This window comes from Protopterus annectens, chromosome 9.part0 (genome assembly GCF_019279795.1).
Source record: "Protopterus annectens isolate FY-2018-M chromosome 9.part0, PAN1.0, whole genome shotgun sequence".
Lineage (NCBI taxonomy): Eukaryota > Metazoa > Chordata > Ceratodontiformes > Protopteridae > Protopterus > Protopterus annectens.
The window spans coordinates 16968378-16984763 of record NC_056743.1 but is presented as its reverse complement, the minus strand read 5'-3'; the positions used below and the strand labels follow the sequence as shown (position 1 = coordinate 16984763).

General features: G+C 43.4%; 1 protein-coding gene across 1 annotated transcript in view; it reads left to right on the top strand.

Moving 5' to 3' along the window:
* CKAP5 (cytoskeleton associated protein 5) overlaps positions 1 to 16386 on the top strand; it is a 4315141-nt gene that overhangs the window by 4101022 nt on the left and 197733 nt on the right. Inside the window, exon 40 of the mRNA XM_044084803.1 lies at positions 14507 to 14666. Within this exon, the coding sequence (XP_043940738.1) occupies positions 14507 to 14666 (160 nt within the window). The remainder of the gene's footprint in view (positions 1 to 14506; positions 14667 to 16386) is intronic.

The following is a 16386-nucleotide window of genomic DNA, read 5'->3' as shown; positions in this document are numbered from 1 at the left end:
TTGGACAAAGGTTTGTCCTTCTCTTCTATTAAGATTCATGCTGCAGCAATTTCAGCTCACTACGACTGTGACCCACCATTGTTTTCTCATCCTTTGTTCAAGCAATTTCTTAGAGGGCAAAGAATATAAGACCCCCACGTAGAGCTCCTACTCCTGCTTGGGATCTCAATTTTGTGTTGGAGAAACTCACTCTACAACCTTTTGAGCCTGCAGCTACTGCTGAGTTGAAATATTTGTCATGGAAGACTGCTTTTTTGTTGGCCATTACCTCTGCAAGAAGGGTTTCTGAATTGCAGGCCCTTATGGCAGTTGAGCCTTTCTTAATTTTCCATAAGGATAGGGTATCTTTACGTACTAATCCTTCCTTTATGCCTAAAGTGGTTTCTAGTGTGGCTTTAAACCAAACTATTCATTTGCCTACTTTTTATGCAAATCCACAAACTAAAGGGGAAAAGATTTTGCACACTTTAGATGTACACAGGCAGTTGCGATATTATTTGGACAGAATTAAAGGGTTCAGACAATCGCAGCAGTTATTAGTTTCTTTTGCTTTGTGCTCTCAGGGCAAGCCCGTGTCAAAACAAACTATTTCTAAGTGGATTGGATTTTGCATTGCCTTCTGTTATTCCCATCATGGCAAAGAGATTCCAGCTGGGATTAGGCCTCATTCCACTAGGGCTACTGCCACTTCAACAGCTTTTTTGAGGGGGGTGGCTACTAAGGATATTTTGGAGGCAGCCACTTGGAGTTCAGTGCATACCTTCTCTAGGCATTACCACCTTCCTCTGTACTCTAAATCCAGGGCTGGTTTTGCCACTGCTGTGTTGCAGGGCATTTTGGCAGCCCCTGCTTCATTATAGTTTAGCCATCCTCCCTTACCTCAGCTTTGGGATTCTACCCAAGTGTTAGGACTGCAGCAATGTGGGATGAAGAACATAGTACAGTTTTGTACCTACCATAAATGTAGATGTTCGAAGATCCACATTGCTGCAGTCCAATTTACCCTCCCTCCTTCCCCTCTGTACTTTGAGGTGGTTGTGTGGCCTGGGTTATCCCTCTGAGGTATAGTGTTTATATTGTATATATTGTACATATTTTTGGTATTAGGCTGGTTGGTTGTTTAGTTGCTGTCTATGGGTTTGGACCTTTCTTTTTAGGGTCTTCTGACATCTGGGGCAAGAAAAGACTGAGGATATGACGTCGGTCATGCACATTTGTACCCTGACGTTCTGATGTCAGTCAAATGCGCCTTGACCGACGTCAGCCTTATACTCTGATATTCGGGCCGACCGAGGGACAGGGGACTACCCAAGTGTTAGGACTGCAGCAATGTGGATCTTTGAACATCTACATTTATGGTAGGTACAAAACTGTACTTTTTGAAAGGCCTATTAGTCTCACCTTTCTCAGATGCCCTTTCTGCGTCGGAGGTCTTTTCACCTCCCGTTTAGGACAAAAAACATCTACATTTAGATCCTTCTTCACCAGCTGGTGATAAGAGCAAGTCCCATAAACACAAGGCCCACAAATCTTCAACTAAACACAAGATTGCGTCATTGGCTCCGAGTGCGTCTTTTGCTTCTGTTCTGAGCTCAGCTCCACTTGTATCCAGTGTCATTGATATTTCAGGAACTTCAATGTCAGCGCCTCCGTCAGCACTGGCAGCTACAGCTCCAGTCCTATATTCAGCTATTACTGCCTTCAGTAGTTCCGGCACCGACTTCACCCTTTACTGCACTGAAGATGGTTCCGACAATACCTTTCGAACAGATAATAACTTCGACTCAGAGTGCCTCCTCGGCACCGAGTCTCTTTTTGACGCTGTTGCTTCCGCTTTTGCCTGAGTCCAGTTTAGAGAATACGGTGTCGGCAACTCAAACACCATAGACCCGATACTCTCCTTCATTGGACCCGTTCTTAGGCCAGACTTGTAGCCCTTTTCTGGACTGGCCTGACTCCCCTTATGGAGTGTCTACAAGGTGCGCCAGGAGTCTTTCTGAATTTGATGTGGTGCACCTGCTGGAACAGCTGTTGACAGCCAGAGGGATAACAAACATTCCCAAGACTCATTCCACTTCGGGTTTTGGGTCTGCTGCTCCTAGGACTCCCACTTATACTCCTCCCTCAAACCCGTCGGTTCCGAGGCCCATAGCTCTGACGTCCTTGGTAGGAACCCACTCCTCGATGCTGACAGTGACCTTCACTGAGGCTTCGAGGCCACCCCTTTGTGTTCCGGTTCCATCGGAACCTTCCCTTCCTCAGTCTCATGGTTTGTGAGGTGGAACCCTCGGTTCTGAGCACGGTTCTAAGTTTTTTATCGGTTCTGTCCTCAGATCCGGGGGCAGCTCCTGCCCCAATCTTGCTTGATGCTCCATACCTGGGAGCGGGTCTGACGGAGTGGGGTGTGACCCCGGTTCTGAGATTGTCCTACTCTGTTCCGGGCTCCCATTCCTCTTTGGGCAGGCCTGCTTTCCAAGTGATGGAGAGGGTGCTTGCTTCAAGAAGCACTCCTCCTACGTTGGATCTTCTCTCTGCTCCCTGTGAGCTACAGCTACCATGGGCCACCTTCCCAGGACACCGAGAGCAGAAGCCTCAGGAAACCCCAGTTCAGGGTATTCTTCCTTCCAAGTCTTCTTCAGACATCCCCACTGAAGAACCTCCTCGGAAGAAGGCGTGTAAGAGAAAACACCTCGACTCCACGGAAGAGTCTCTCTCAGCGGATATGGGCTACGATGATGGGGAGGGGTCCCCATGGTCACACCCTGATGATGTCTCCTTTGGAGACATCCTGGAAATATTGAAACAGAGGGGTGGCTGGAAGCCCTCTAACCCTTACTTGGAGGAGTTTGTCTTCCTCCAGGCTTTCCACTCTCTGCCTTCTACTTCTTGGTTGACCCCACCTGCCGAAGAGTTAGTCCAGCTTGTCGTGCAGCATGCGTGGGAGAATCCTGATTCTATTGAGGCCATTCCCCAGACACCAGACAAGATTGTTTTCCCATCAGAGGAACATTCCCACTGGTCTGTAAGCTTGCCAGTAGACGCTATGCTGGTTGCTGCGCAGCAGCCACTAAAAAGGACCTCGCAGAGAAAAGACCTAGTATTCACCTGCCCAACAGAGATTCTCAGGCTGTGGACTGACTAGGGAAGTGAATCTTTGCTTCAGTGACCTTTGCAGTCAGGTCTCTGAAACTACTTGGCACATTTCACGAGGCTCAAAAGGGATCTGATTTCTGAACTTTCTGGAGCCCTCACGGGTCAAGTTTCTGACTGGGCATGAGACAAGGTTGCCTCTCAAGGGTGGGAGGATGGCTTAATGGCTAAGGTGTTTGCCTTACAAACACAAGGTGCAGGGTTTGAGTCTCACATAGGATAATTGGCTAGGCTTAAAATGGCATGCAAGGGCATTTAGCTTAGTACTAAACTATGAACTTGCTACTCTTGAGTCTATCTCCAACTCGTCCATGAGGTTGTTCTCCCATGCAACCGAAGGGGCAGCTAGAGCTGCAGGTTCAGGCATAGGCATGAGACGTCATGCCTGGATGCACATCTGCGACCTCGAGGACTCCTTCAAGTCCTCCTTTTTGAACACCCCTGTTGAACCATCTTCCTTGTTTGGTTCGAAAGTAAAGGTCACATTGACCAGGTACGAGCAGCACGGATAGACCTTGTCTGCCGTTGGCCTACATTTTTCCAAGCCCCAACATTGTTTTTCCAGGAAAAAGAGTGGGAAAATATGGCACAAAAAGGTCCTTTCTGCAACGCACATGGTGAGGATTCCCACAGAGGAGGTTACAATGGCAGAAGATGCCCCTTTAGGGGCAGAGGGGGTCCCCGAAATCAAGACTCCAGGGATTATTTCTCCAGATGGTCTTATCAGCGCTTCTGAAGCATTGCCCGATTGCTTTCCTCCGGAAGCAGTTGGGGCTCGTTTTTCTCTGCACAAAGCTGCCCGGCATTCTATTACAAAAGATCACTGGGTGCAGAGAATCATCTCCAGAGGCTATTGCATTCCTCTAACATCACGTCCAAAACTTTCAGAACACCTTCCCGATGTTCCACCCAGTCAAAGGGAAGAAGCGGCTTCAGAGATGATAAAGCTGTGTCAAAAAGAGAGTCATGCTATCAGTCCCCCCAGACCAATGCGGATCAAGTTTTTCCTCAAGATTCTTTTTGGTGATAAAAAGGACCTGGGACTGAAGACCCGTTTTGGATCTCAGCCATCTAAACAAGTCAGTGGTTCAAACCAAATTCCGCATGGTCACTATTCAATCTAGTCTCCCTTTTTTATAGAAGGATGTTTGGATGTGCTCGATAGACTTCTGGGACTCCTATTACCACATCAAAATGGACAAACGCTCCAGGAGTCTCCTCCGCTTCTGCCTAGGAGACGGTCATTACCAGATGTTCTTCGTGTTTCACTGTTGCAGTCATCACAACTGGTTTATCTGCTTGCAGTAGCCCTCAGTCAGCCTGATTAACAAAGTCTTGGGTCCTGGGTCAGTTGCTGTCCCTTCTTCCATGACGTCAGTTCGTCAGGGGTGTAAAACATGCAGCCGACACCATTACATCAGTCTTTCTTTCCGTGTGGTGCCCGAAGCAGAAGCAGTTCGCAAGTGTTGATCGGCGGACTCCTGAAATTTTCGTTTTTGCCTTTCAGAAACAAAGTCTTCAACTAAAGCTAATTACCCCAATGGGGAAAGTTTTTCTTGCTCCTTACCGATGTCAGTAAAAGTGAACAATTGCATTCTTGTGGAAAGCAAATACCTCACAAAGATTTTCATTCATACTGTATTCCTTGCCTAGGCCCTGACCACAGCGTGCCTTGTCGTCAGTATATTTTTGCCTCTAAATATTTCGGTTCTCTGTTCAATTATCCAGAAATGTCAGCGGTAAGCCATCCAACTATCGTAATTCTGAAAAAATGCAAATATAAAGACAGAGACAGGCCGCCTAGGTCCAAAGCTGCCGTTGACACTTCTCCTAAGCCAGTTGCCAGTCCACCGGTACTCAGTGAGGTGCTTTCGCAGCCCCGGATACCCACTACTTCTGATTCGCAGGCCTCTGTTGAGACCCATTCGGAGTCCGATATGCCGCAAGATGCTTCAACTGTGGAACCTGCGGATGTCTCTACCTTTTTATGGGTCCGGAGCTACTGTGCAGGCACCGGCTTCTGAGGGTGTATTCAGGCCTATGGACTTGCATATTAAACCGATGCCTCCTTCTTCTTTAAGACCTAAATTTCGAACCCTGCCTAGAAAACTGACGCCCTCGCCGCATGCTCAGACCTCTATGCCTAAAAAACAAATGATAAGAATGGCTGAAGATCTTATAACTTTAATCAGGGGAAGCCAACCACCCTCTTCTAAGAGACCTAGGACTGAAATTGTTTGAGTCTTCTGACCAGGATTCGGATTCTTTTTATTCTTCTTATGATCTGGATTTACCCTTATCTACTTATGAGGATTCTGATGCAGAGGGCTCTGTTCCCTCTGCTTCTCCTCCAGAGGATTTTTCTTTTGGTGAAACCTTGCCACACTCTAAGGGAGCATTTCCACTGGGAAAGCCAGGATTTTTCTGATTTGAAAAAAAGGCTTAGGGATTTCTTACCCTTGCCTCTGCATAGGCCTTTAGGTATATACCTCCTGTACTAGACACCGTTGATGATGCCTTTTTGGAATCTAGTTTGCCTCCTGCTCCCAGAAAACCTGACAGATATTACAGGGTTCCTGATTCTCACAAGTTCCTTTTTAAAAATCCTATTGCGGATCCAGAGGCTGTTTCACAGGGACCCAAGGGCATTAAGGCCTCTACTGCCAAAAACCATACCCCTTCTGATAGAGACTCCAGGGCGCTGGATAGATGGGGTAAGAAGGTTTACACTTCTGCAGCCTTGGCCATTAGGGCCTTAAACTGTCCGTTTCAGTATCAACAACATATTATTGGATTGCTTAAACAGAAAATGATGTTGATTCCTGACTGCTGAAAATAAGGAATTACATAATTTAATGCAGTCTGCTGAACAGGTTGGAAAACATACTTTGCAATGTGGATTTGATTCTTTAGAGGCCTCTTGCAGGGCTGCTGCCACTGGGTCTGTACTCAGAAGGCATGCTTGGCTTGAGGAGCAATCTTTGCCTGATCATGTTAAAGCTAAACTGGTGGATGCTCCCTTAAATCAGGACCGCCTGTTTGGCAACAAAGCTGAGGAAATTCTTAAAAAGATGGAAGATAAAGCTAAATCTATGCAAACTGTTAAAGATTTCTTACAAGTTCAGCCTCCAAGATTTAGTAGGCATTGGCCCTCTAAGCATTGGTCCTTTCCGGCCACTTCCAGGCCTTCTCAATCCAAACCCAGACACAGCAGAAATCCCAGGTTTCAGTCCTATGGTACGCACAAGACTAAGCAATGGGGGGCTTCCACTTCCAAATCTGGGAGTAGTAAGACTCCCCCCTATGGAAAACTGTCTCAATGACTTGATTTTAAAACTTCCAAGCACTTCTCAACTGAATGCTCCTTTAGGGGGAAAGATTGGTCTGCAGGCCAAAAACTGTGAACTCATTACTCAGGACAAATGGGTTTTAAATAGTGTCCCAAGGATACAGATTTCACTTCCACACATTACCAACGCCAAAAGGTTGGCCAGATCTACTCCTAAATCAGTGGGCAGAGGCTCAAAAGCAAATACTCTCTCCTTTAAACATAAAGGCTATTCAGACTGTACCAGAAGAGGAAAAAAGACAAGGTTTCTACTCAAGACACTTCCTGGTACCCAGAAAAGACCATTCATGGCATCCTATTCTGGACCTGTCTACTTTAAACACCTTTTTGGTGATTCCAAAATTCAAGATGCTGACTCTTCAGCAGTTGCTTCCTATGCTAGGAAAAGATGCCTGGATGGTAACACTCAATTTAAAGGAAGCATACGTGCACATCCCAATCAGGGAATCTTGCAGAAGATACCTATGCTTCAAAGCAGGCTACAACCACTACCAGTTCTCTGCACTGCCCTTTGGCTTATCTACTGCGCCCAGGATATTCACAAAGTGCCTAGCCCCAGTCATCACATTTTGCAGGCAAAGAAATATTCAAATATGCCCATACCTGGACGGTTGTTTAATTCAGACAGAAAGCCAGGACATACTTTTGAATCATCTGGCCTTTGTATAAAGGGTGCTAACTTGTCTGGGGTACACCATAAACGAAAATAAATCACACCTGGTACCCTGTCGACAAGTCATATTCTTGGGAGCAAGCTCGAATACAACTTCCCAGATGGCTTTTTTCACGCCAGAGAAACAAATTCATTTGACAACCTTCTTCAAGCAAGTGGCCACAAAAAAACTACTATCTGCAAGGCAAATACTACAAGCCTTGGGGTTCGTGGTCTCCTGCATTCTTCTAATTCCATATGCAAGACTGCATATGAGGAAACTACAATGGTATCTAAAAAGCCTATGGTGTCAGCATTGTCAGGATCTAGAAACAATGATTCCCATCATACCTTACCTACGCCTAGAGTTTCTTTGGTGGGCAGAGGCCTGCCACCAAAACAAGGGACTACCACTAACACCACCCCCTGCTGCCCAAACCCTAACAACAGACGCATCAGATAATGCATGGGGGGGGGGCTCACCTGGCAGGGAAGTGCATTCAGGGCAAATGGAAACCAAGTCAAATGCACTTGCATATCAATCAAAAAGAAATGTTAGCTGTACAGAATGCTCTGACAGCCTTCAAGGACCACATTCTCCCAGGACAATTAATGGTAAAGACTGACAACACCACTGTTATGTGGTGCATAAACAAACAGGGGGGTACACATTCTTACCCCCTATGCAGCCTAGCCATGGCATTGTGGAACACAGCCCTGAGCTACCAAGTGCATCTAAAAGCTCACTTCCTGCCAGGAACAGTAAATACACTGGCAGATGAACTAAGCCGAAACCTCATGGACCCACACGAGTGTAAGCTGGAACCAAGGAGTTTCAACATGTTGACAAGCAAATGGAGGAGCCCAGATATAGATCTGTTTGCCTCCCCCCAGAACTATCAGTTGGACAAATTTTGCACAAGGACTGCCCACAAACAAGCTTGGAAAGTAGATGTTCTGTCCTTCAGCTGGAAAAACAGTTTATGCCTTTCCTTCTCTGCCTCTGCTCTCCAAAATACTACTAAAGATCAAACAAGACAAACCAAGGATGATTTTGATTGCACCAGACTGGCCACGCCAACACTGGTACCCCCTCTTGTGCAGTGTGTCACTGTTGGCCCCATGGCACATGCCTCAGACTCCTACCCTCTTGTCTCAGCAGGAGAACCAGATTCTGCACCCTCAGCTTCATACACTGAACCTCGCAGCCTGGCTAATTACCTAATCTCTCCTTTACCATCCCTCAGTAAACCAGTGATGGATATCATTTTAGAGGCAAGGAGGCCTAGTATTAGAAAGTCTTATGCTGAACAATGGAAAAGATTCTGTGCCTGGAACCAATCTCACGGTATGAGCACAGCAGTGCTCAATTTCCCTCCGCTTTTACAATACTTAACTAAGATGCTTCACGAGGGCCTGTCTTTCTCCTCCATCAAAATTCACGCCTCGGCTATTTCAGCTCATTATAACACAGAACCTCCCCTCTTCTCTCATCCACTGCTTAAGCAGTTCCTCAGAGGGGCCAAAAATCTAAGACCAGCCTGGGACCTTAACTTTGTATTGGAAAAGCTCACCCTTCCTCCTTTCAAGCCAGCTGCCACTGCGGATTTAAAATTCCTCTCTTGGAAAACAACTTTCCTTTTAGCAATCACTTCAGCAAGAAGGGTATCTGAATTACAGGCCCTCATGGCAGTGGAGCCTTTCATCATCTTTCATGTGGACAGGGTGTCCCTCAGGACCAGTCCCTCCTTCATGCTATCCATTGTGGCCCTTAATCAGTCCATTCATTTGCCAACCTTCTTTCCTAATCCACAGAACAAAGGGGAACAGATATTGCACTCCTTAGATGTGCATAGACAACTTAGATTCTACTTGGACAGGACTAAACCTCAAAGGAAATCTGACCAACTGCTGGTGGCATTTGCTGCAGGGGCAGAGGGGAAGGCTATTTCAAAGCAAACTATTTCCAAATGGATAGGCCATTGCGTTCATTTCTGCTACAAGTACCTTGGAAAACCTATCTCACAGGGGATCAGACCTCACTCAACTAGGGCTGTATCTACCTCTACAGCCTTTCTCAGAGGCGTCCCTACCAGGGACATCCTAGAAGCTACCTGGAATTCAGTACATACTTTCACCAAGCATTACCATCTGCCAATTTTCTCTAAATGCAGAGCTGGCTTTGCCACTGCAGTCTTGCAGGGCCTTATAGGTGGTTCTAATGCTGTCTAAATTCTTCCTCCAATCCTTGGCTATGGGAATCTACCCAATTGTGATGACTGCAGCAGTGAAACACGAAGAACATTGTACAGTTGTGTACACTTACCATAAATGTTGATGTTCGAGTGTATTCACTGTTGCAGTCCTGGTTACCCTCCCTCTCGCCTCCTTTTTTCTTTTGGCTATACTACTCGCTTTACTATGCTCAAAAGCTTTTTGGTTTATTTGCTTTTTTGTTGGAGGTATAACCTTGTATATTTATAGATTTAATTGCTTCCCATTAGGGGGCACCTGACATTTGGGGCAAGAAAAACTGATGTAATTGCGTCGGCTGCATGTTTTATACCCCTGACCCCTGATGTCATGGAAGAAGGGACAGCAACCGACGCAGGGCCCAAGACTTTGTTAATCAGGCCGACTGAGGGCTACTGCAAGCAGGTAACCCAATTGTGATGACTGCAACAGTGAATACACTCGAACATCTACATTTATGGTACGTGTACACAACTGTACTTTCAGAGCCCTGCCATTCGGTCTCTCGACGGCCCCCAGTGTGTTCACAAAATGTCTAGCAGTAGTGACAGCTCATCTGAGACTTCAGGGATTCCAGGTGTTTCCATATTTAGACTATTGGCTCCTCCCCGCCCCCACCAAGCGTCTCCTGACCATAGCCCTCCGTTACTCTCACTGGCGGAGTCTCTAGGCATCACAATCCATTGGGAGAAATCCAGTCTACAACCTAACCAACAACTGGAATTTATAGGAGCAGTTTTCAGTATTCAAACATGCCTGGTATCTCTACCAGCTCACAGGCTTCAACGATTAAGATCGCAAGTACAAGTGATCTGTCGAAGAAAGGTGTCAGCAGGGGAAGTTCTCCAGGCTCTGAGGTCTATGGCCGCGGCCATTCTAATTGTTCCTCTGGCAAGATTACACATGAGACTGTTATAATGGCTACTTTTGTCCCAGTGGTTGGCAAACCTTCACCCCCTATACTCACAGATCCTCATTACCAACTCTTGCAAGCAAGATCTTCTCTGGTGGATGAGGCCAGACGAAAAACTTTTGGTGTCGTCCCTTCCAGATCCCTCAACCCAACGCCACAGTGACCACGGATGCTTCCCTGATAAGGGTGGGGGGCCATTTTCAGGGAAAGATGGTCCAAGGCACGTGGTTCAACTTAGAGGCCAACTTGCATATCAATGTTTTGGAATTGAGAGCGGTTCTGTTAGCGTCGTGGGCATTACATCTGCTCCTTCCGTCGGGAACGATTGAGATTCAATCGGACAATATGTCAGTAGTCTGGTACATAAACAAACAAGGAGGGACCAATTCCTACCCCCTGTGTTGCGAGGCCAAGTGAATTTGGCACGGGGCGATAGCTTCCAACCACTTTCTTATAGCAACGCATATCCCAGAGAGCTCCAACGTGATTGCGGACAGGCTGAGCAGATGCATTCTCCTTCCACACGAGTGTTCTTTCAATCCAAACATGACTGCAGAAATTTTCAGCTGGTGGGGTCAGCCTTGCTGCGATCTCTTCACTTCCCCCTCAAACAACAAATACAGCAGCTTCTTTGCCCTTTTTCCCCTAGAGGGGGAGTCCATTTGGGCTAAGCCTCACACCTTCATCGAGCATTGCAAATTGGACATGGTCTCCAGGGGAAGAGCGGCCTTTGGCTCAATGGTACTCAAGAATGTTCTTCCATAAGGACTACCCAGGTTTTCAAGTAGCTTGGGATTCTGTCCCATCAGTGATGAATGGGAAGAAGATTAACAGCATCAGATAAAGAAGTTAAGTCTTACCATAACATTCCATCTGTGTTGTTGTTCTTCCATTCATTACATCCCACCCTCCATCCCCCACCAAAGGCTCCTGGTTGATCTTATGGGTCCTTGTGGTGTTTTCAGAGGTTTTGCGCAAAAATGGTCTTTGCTTTTTATTTCTGTATGTTTCATGCAAATTCGATCCGAGGTAAATGGGAGAAGGGCATTGTGGGTAGCAGCTTAGCTCGAGAGTTTTTGGTGTATGTGAGCTTGGTATTTGGCAGAATCTGTTCTGAGGGCTCAGAACCAAACCCATCAGTGATGAATGGAAGAAGATCAGCAACACAGATGGAATGTTATGGTAAGACACAACCTTTATTTTTTTTTTTTTTTTTTTTTTTTTTTTTTACAGCGCTTCTAGCAATGTTGAGGGATATTATCTAATTTCCTAGGGTTGTCCAGATCCTCACTTCTGCCTAGAGACCCAGTACAAGGAAAATGTACAAAATCAAATGGACACTTTCTATTTGGCCTGTCTCTAAAGGATTCAATCTTTTTTTTTGCTCCTTTGCCAACTGTCTTAATTACCTTTTTACTGGTATTTGGCACAAGCCTTTACTGTTCATCCATTTAAGGTTCACAGTGTGCTACATATATTTCCACCAAAGACTTCATTATTCTCTTGCATCTTTAAAAGACTGCAAAGCTGCTATTAGTAGTACATTAAAAAAAAAACCCTTTGAAGGGTCCAGTTCTCTGCTCAACCTCTAATGCTTGCAATGTTAGCTTTAATTTAAAGCCCTGCATCTAAGGTAGCATTTAAGTATTTATAGAGGAAACCCTTTTTCTTGTAGCCATATATTCTGCAAGAATATCTAAATTTTCAGACTTTGTGCGGAAAGTTACATTACTTGAAATTTCATAAGGATGGTGGTGACTGCAAATCACCTGTTCTGGCCAGAAAAATCAACAGAAACAAATTTGAGTCAAGCTATTTATTTCTCTATATTCTTTCCCAGTTAGGCTAACATTGGAGAGTAGCTTTTACACTTTTATGATACACATCTTAAATGTTTTTTATGGGCAGAACTTCATCCATAATGGGATAGATTGTTTTTTTTTTTAACAGATTTGATCCCGTATTTGGGGTCACTTTGTCCAGTTAGATTTTAGACTGCATCAAGTTTTACTGTAAAAAGTAAACCCGAGTCTCGCCTACTTATTGTACATTCATCAGAGATTTGCCTGCTTCTCAAGTTTATTTTTCAAGTATGCATCCTTAGATGATTGTGGAGATGTGGCATGGGCTTTTCTGAATACTTTGAAAGAACTGTAAGCTGTAAATTATTTGTGTGTCAGCCTGCCTTCGCAAATTCCATTATCTGAGATGCACTGCTTATGACCACCAAGGATTTCAACAGTAGAGACCTAGGCCATCCTGCCAGTTCAGGGGCCTAATAGTTTCAGATATGAATGCTCGTGATCCATCGTCTTCAGTAAACCCATCCTCCTTTCCTGTCCTCAGCTGGACAAGATCTGTGATGTATTCCGGAGCTTGTTCTTTGTATTTGATTGTTTTCTTATAAACACCTTTATTAAACTTACACCATCAAAACAATGACATGGTCACACATACAGTTATAGAAAGAATACCACTGTACACTTTGTTTTCTTTGGTAACAGTCACCATTCACTTTAACATCAGATAAATTGCACAAATCCTGCTTTTCTTTACATTTCACTCCTCCTCTTCCTGAACTTTATTCTGCATGTATCCACACAAATTCCATTTATGTCTGTAGTTTGTTAATTTCCTTTTTTTAAATGAATTGTAGGTGGGTTCTTATGTCCTTTACAATAATTCAGTATCTCGATTATGGTTAGTTTAGATTTGGGTTTCCATTTTCTAGAAAATGATTTTTGACATCAGTAGAATTTAACTTGGTAAAACCTTTCTGTCTCTTTGCAGGTCAAATCCCAGCTCAAAAGAATAATTTCCTTAGTTCCAGTCACGTGATCTTCCAACAATTCTGGGAAAGTACTCTGTATGTAATTTGTTAAATCTGCCAACTTGTTACATTCCCAAAAAAGTTCCAGATTATCTGTTTTTCTCTGTGTCCCATCCCACCTGCAGCAATTGCTCTTTACTGGAGGAAGAATTTGCTGAAGTCTCTATGGGGTATAAAATTATCTGTGCAAACAGTTCCATGCAAAAATCGTAAACCTTCTGGACTTTGTTGCATAGTTGGAAACCTTACAGAAGTCCTCCCACAGTACTGTCTTTCCATGCTCTCTTCCCAGTCTTTTCTAACCTCTGCTGATTGACTCTTGTTGCCATGCAGTATTTTATACGCCGTACTAATGATCCCTTTTGTAACAACAGCTTCTGCTCTAGACTTAACTATAAACTAAACTAGCTCTAACATGCAGTCCAAATGTCTGCTTGCTCTCATCCCACGCCTAATACTAACAATCCATAGTTTTGTTTCTAACACTTTGGTTCCTTTGTTAATTTTCTCCAATAAATTCCAGTCCCCTTTTGTCTATTTTCTACTTGCCACATACAGTCAACACTATTGGCGAAATATTTTGTCAGTCCCATGTTGGCTTAGCTCTTAAAATATGTTCTGCTTTATAATTAGGATATTCTGTACGATTGTTCTCCTTAAGGGCTTGTGTCCTTAATCCTTCTCTAGCCTCTGTCCTGACACCCCACCAGCAGTCATCATGTCTTTCCACTTTGATTGGTAACCTTCTGCCTGGGAAATGTATATGAGCTTTAACTGCATACCTCTAAAGTACATGTTCCTTCAAATCTGGTAATCCTAAACCAGTTGGTTCTGTAGAAAGAAACCTGTTCATTTAACTCGCTCCCCTTCCTAAATAAACTCCTTCACCTCTTCAGTTATGGTCCACATCTGTGTTTGATTGATATTTAGGGAATTGTGATTTGCATTTGAGTAATGCAGTTGAGATATGGAGATGGAGTCGGAACATTGTGTAAAAGGAAAAAAGTCAGATTTTAGGCTGCATAAAGTCCTGCTGGCCTTAGTTATAGCCGAAGAAAATGGAATGTCATCAATGAGGTTTTTAGTTTGGGTGAGTACATAACTTTTACTTATCTGCTTAAAAGTGATTTTTTTCTGCTATTTTATATATATATATATATATATATATATATATATATATATATATATATATATATATATACACATATATATTATAGTGCCATTTTTTTCTGTCTAGCTTTGTCTTACCACTTAACACCTTTATTGCTTTGGTGGTAATACTGTGTGCTTTGGTTTACCAGAGAACATTTTGTCAAGTATTCCATTCAAGTATTGAAGTTAATGTGGTTATTTTGGCAGGGTCTTGCAGAACTGTATGAATACAGGAAGAAGCATTCAGACTCTGATATTGAACCATTCCTGAAGAATTCTTCCCAGTTCTTCCAGAGCTATGTAGAAAGAGGTCTCCGGCTGATAGAGATGGAGAGAGAGGGCAAAGGAAGAATTCCAACATCTACAGGTGAGCTAGCTTCAATCAGAACAGTCACATAAATTTATTACCAGGTTAGTAGTTTAAATGTGAGTTTGTTTGAAGTGAACTGCATTCCATAGATATTTAGTGGGATATGCAAGGTAATGTTTCTCTTCATAAACTACTGAGCTATCCACACTCTTAAGAGCTTATCTTCAGTAACTCCGTAGGTATTTGTCCAATAGTTATCCATCGGTTATGTGGTAAACCACATTCTCTCCTTTCCTTTCTGTTTCCGTAGATGTGACTCAAGGTTCCATTCACATGCCTCTCTTTTTTTAACATTTTCACCAACATGCATACTGTAAGTAAGCATTTCTCACTAACCCAATATGCAGATGATTGTACTCTTGTTTATCCAGCTGACTAGCTTCCCCAGAATTACATTAAAAAAAAACAAAGAACAAAACACTGGCCTTCTTCCCAATATTCCTCAACCAGAACAAGTCCACCTTTTCATTTACCTTCTCTGATAATGCTCCCATAGAGGTCATCCCACATGTAAAACTGCTAGGGATAAACGCAAATTTAATATACATGTACAGCAAGCAATTAAAAAATTAAAAACTACTACTTGGATAGTACAAGGAAAACATTTTCCTCTCTGTATGTAATGTATATGTGTGTATATATATATATATATATATATATATATATATATATATATATATATATATATATAAACTTACCCAACTTTATTCGTTCCTTGTCTTATCAAACCTTCAGACCACACTAAAACCCAAACTAGAACAAAGCGTCCAAATTTGCCACCTGTAAACCATTAGAACTCTTAATGATAAAATAACTTGGGTGGGTAGAGATGTTCATCATTGCCACTGCCACAGTGCCAGTGTATCTGCCAAGGTAACCCAGTACTGTCCAGCTTTCAAAAGCTTATACTTCCTTCCCGCTGTCCTTTTATGACAGCTGATTAGCTGAGCATATCCTCGGAGGAACTGAGTGCTCTCTTGTTTGGTCATCTGTAGAAAAAAAATTCCTTAGAGTCTCCATAGGATCCAGTGCTGATTTTTCAGTCTGTTTTCAGATCAGCCTCATTTGGAGACCCCCCCCCTCTCATTTTATTAATAGATTTATTACTTTTTATAGCTTTTATTTAAAAAGATGTTTTTATTTATGTCAGTGTTTACAGTACTTCCTGTGAGAATTTCTGCTTATAGCAGTGTTTTATTTGGTGTCTTTGACGTATGCTTGTTTTTTTTGTTTTACTGTGTCTGAGGAAGCTTTCAGTATTTGTCAGAAGTTGTGTGTGTGTGCGTGTGTGTGTGTGCATGCTCTGTTGGGCACTAGACTTGTCTTATGCAGTCAGGACTGCAGTTTAATCACGAATGTCTTTACTGCTGCTCTGCTTTATTTTCATCTTTTGACAGGAAAATACTGTAAAACTTTTTGTTCAGTATTTTTATTTTATGTATGACTAGTTTAACATCAGATTGCAGTTTTACTGCAAATGAAGTTATTTGAATATACAGTGGAGATTTTACTTCTGACAAGAATATAGTTTAAATTGCTATTAAATATCAGATCTGATGTCATTTTCATGAATTCCTCAACTGATGGGTGTAGGATCCAACTGTCGAACTCCTCCCTTTATCCAAAATGTCCCGCCAACCTAACATACCTCAGATCTCATTTGCCACCATATTGCTACCGATGCAGATCCACTCTCTCAAGTTATCAAGTGTATTTT